Source organism: Phymastichus coffea, unplaced genomic scaffold (genome assembly GCF_024137745.1).
Source record: "Phymastichus coffea isolate CEN01 unplaced genomic scaffold, Cenicafe_Pcof_1.1 PCOF00022, whole genome shotgun sequence".
Classification (NCBI taxonomy): domain Eukaryota; kingdom Metazoa; phylum Arthropoda; class Insecta; order Hymenoptera; family Eulophidae; genus Phymastichus; species Phymastichus coffea.
Window position 1 is genome coordinate 1355317 of NW_026706833.1, and position 3027 is coordinate 1358343.

Here is a 3027-nt window from a genome sequence, read left to right on the forward strand (position 1 = left end):
TCTCTTTTTCTGTGGTGCGCTCCTTTTTTTTTCTGTCTGCTCTTTGAGCGTCCGTCGGATCGCATTAGACAGTTTGTTTCATCCATATCTCCGGCGTGGTCGTTTGGACATAAAAAAAAGTAATTGTTCGGTATAGGGGGCGTTTAACTTTATTTTATACAACCGGTTACGGGGCGGCAAGGGACGGGGATGGCCTTTCTGAGGTGTTGCAAATAATGCAGCACTCAGGAAAGGCCTTGTAATGTACCACATTACAGAACCCTCCACTAAGCCGGTACACTACCACGTGTACCGCTAGTTTGCTTTGTTCCCTTTTCTTGCCGTCTCGTTCTCAGTTATCGTCAGATATACCAAAATCTTACCTGGTGGGGTTGTCCCCCTTGGTCCGTAATCTGTTCTGGTCGGAGTCCGGTGCGTGCTGGGTCAGCTTGGCTGCATCCTCCTTTCTCCTTGGTCCATTAAGTCCAGTGGCTGGGTCGGCAAGGATTGGTCAGGAGGGGTTGACAATTAAGACGCAGGATGATCAATTTAAGCCAGGGCTTGGCCCTGGCATTTGTTACGTCGGTATAATAAAAAAAAAACTGGCGGTCCGCCGGTGGTCAATGATACCCACGCCTGCGGGAGCGATCGCGCCTCTCCATTTCCTCCATTTCTTGGAGGGCACGCTGGAGCTGTTAGAGCTCCCTCAGGCGTAGGTCCCGGTCTCCTCTTCGTCGGAGGTCCCACGGTTGTGTGACCTCCGGAGCAGTTCCCTCACCCGCTCCTCCGCCGATGGCCTGGCGGAAGAAGCGGGGGGTCCGGCGCGGGGTATCGCTCTGGTGTCAGCCGTCGGCCTCTCCCTCGATGGCCTTTCCCGGTATGGAGCTCGGCCCCGGGTTACCTCCTGGTAGGACGGTGGAGGGTCCTCCGTCTCCCGAGGGTCCGAGCTCAGCTGGGTTGCCTGATCTTGATGGCGGGGCTCGTGTATGGGGTTCCGGTCCCAACCGGACCCGGAAGAAGTGGACGCTGGTCTGTCCACTTCGTCCCACCCACTCCGGCGGCTGGTGGTCGGTCGAGGTCTCGGTGGAGGGATGTTGTTCCCCACCGGGTTGTTCGAGCCCGAGGAGCCGTGTCGGCGGTGGTATGCCTCGGCACACCTCGGGCAGTCGAAAACCTCGACCCCCCGCCGGCCACAATTTCCGCAGAACGTTCCATCTTTGGGACGGGAACAGTTCCCGAAATTGTGGTCGGTCTGCCAACAGTTAAAGCATGCTCTGAGGGGGGGATCAACCGTCGGGTCAGTTGGGATTTCCCTCAACTGCCCGAACCCAGCTCCGGTCCGGCGAGGGAGTCGACCTCAGGATGGTATCCTGGCCGCAGCAGCTGGTCGTGTTGCTGCGCGGCTGGTCAGGGGTCCAGGGAGGTCATCCTCCGATCCTTCGGAGGATAGATCTCCTGCACCCACCAGATCGTCCAGCTGCAGGTGGCGCCGCGGATTGTACTTGCGGCGCTTGCCGGTGGCCGTCCGGTAGTGCAGGCCTTGGACCTCTGGACGGTCGACGGGATCCATCCTGGTTGTTGCTATTGGCCGGGTGGTGGTGGTTCGGCCAATTGGGGTCGAGGTCACAGGCAACCAGCCTGGGTGACCTCGACTCCTTGTGGCCGACGGCTGTACGGTGGTGGCTGTGGAGGTCGATGGCTGTCGGTGGCTGGTGTGTGGTCGAGCGGTGCTGGTGGTGGATGGCGTGGTGGTGGTTGCTAGTGGTCGGTCGGTGGTGCTGGAGGTGGATGGTCGGTCGGTGGCTGCGGTGATGGATGGTCGGTCGGTGGCTGCGATGGTGGGTGGTCGGTCGGTGGCTGCGGTGGTGGATGGTCGGTCGGTGGTGTTGACGGACGGCTGAGCGGTGGTGGCGGAGATGGTGGAGGTGGACGATTTTGTTGTCCCTGGGCCTCGGAGTGAAGGGGGGGAGCCGGTGGTCCAGTTGGTTGGGGGTTGATGGTCTCCCCCTTCCCAGCTGGTACTGACTCCGTTCCCCTGCCCAGGTAGTCCTCCAGCTCCTTCTCCGCTTGCCCGTCTAGGGACAGCTGGGACCCCTTTGAGGTGTCCGAACAATGGGATTTTAAGGTCCCATGTTCGGACAGAGTCTCAGCTGTCCTGCCGTCCGTCTGGTCTGATTCCATCTCCTCCTGGATGGCGCGGACCACCTCCATTCGCCGGCGTTCCTCACGCCTCCAGTCCGACTGAGGGATGCGGGCCTGGAACGTGAGGGCCCAGCGAAGGAGGCGCTCCCTCTCTTGGCCCTCCGGGAGTGGTTGTGGTGGCTCCTCCTGTTCCACCACTTCCATGGCCTCCAGGCGAGCCTTCTCCTGCTCGATTTCTTCCACCATGTCCTGGATATAGCAGGCCGACGGGTCTTCTGTCGGGGGGGGGCTCGATGATGGGCTGAGCCCCTACCCTCTCCTGGTACCCAGGCATGGTGGCCAATGCCTGCAGGCGAAGGCTCTCCTCATGGCGGTCGGTCTCCGGGGCCTGAGCTGGTGTGGCTTCCCGCTTCCTGGTCCCCGTGATGGTCCTGGGGACGGTGGACAGCGGGATCTTCACTGTAAGACTCAGGCCCTTCTTCTTCGCTATGAGGATCCTTGGGGCCATGGTAGATCTGAAAATTAAACAGGTTAGTGCAACGGTCTTTAAGGCAGTATCGGGACAGTACATTGCATGCACTTATCTGCTGAGGGGCGTAGCTTAGTCGTCGACTACACCCCCCACTAAGCCTGGAGAGGCTAGCCTGTCCAGGTGTGGGACAGCACATCTAGAGGTCAAACACCAATCGCCGCGGAATTATTCCCCACGCCACAACCGTGTTAGTACGCGAGTTAAACCCATGAGTCGGATAATACAGGGTATGGTCAGATCGGTCAGATTATCTATGTTCTCTTCATTTTAGTTTTATCTAAGGTCATAATTATTTTTGTCAGGGTTCTTGAATCGTTTCAGTTGTTCAATATGAACTTTACCAACTTTTTTTTTTGTCAGTGTCTCGATGGTAA

The 3027-nt window shown here is 58.5% G+C and overlaps 1 protein-coding gene across 1 annotated transcript; it reads right to left on the reverse strand.

Moving 5' to 3' along the window:
- Window positions 1–1737: 1737 nt before the first annotated feature.
- LOC131675460 (protein enabled homolog) lies at window positions 1738–2367 on the reverse strand. Its single transcript, XM_058954446.1, has one exon. It carries the CDS (start codon window positions 2365–2367, stop codon window positions 1738–1740), a length of 630 nt encoding a protein of 209 aa, XP_058810429.1.
- Window positions 2368–3027: the final 660 nt, after the last annotated feature.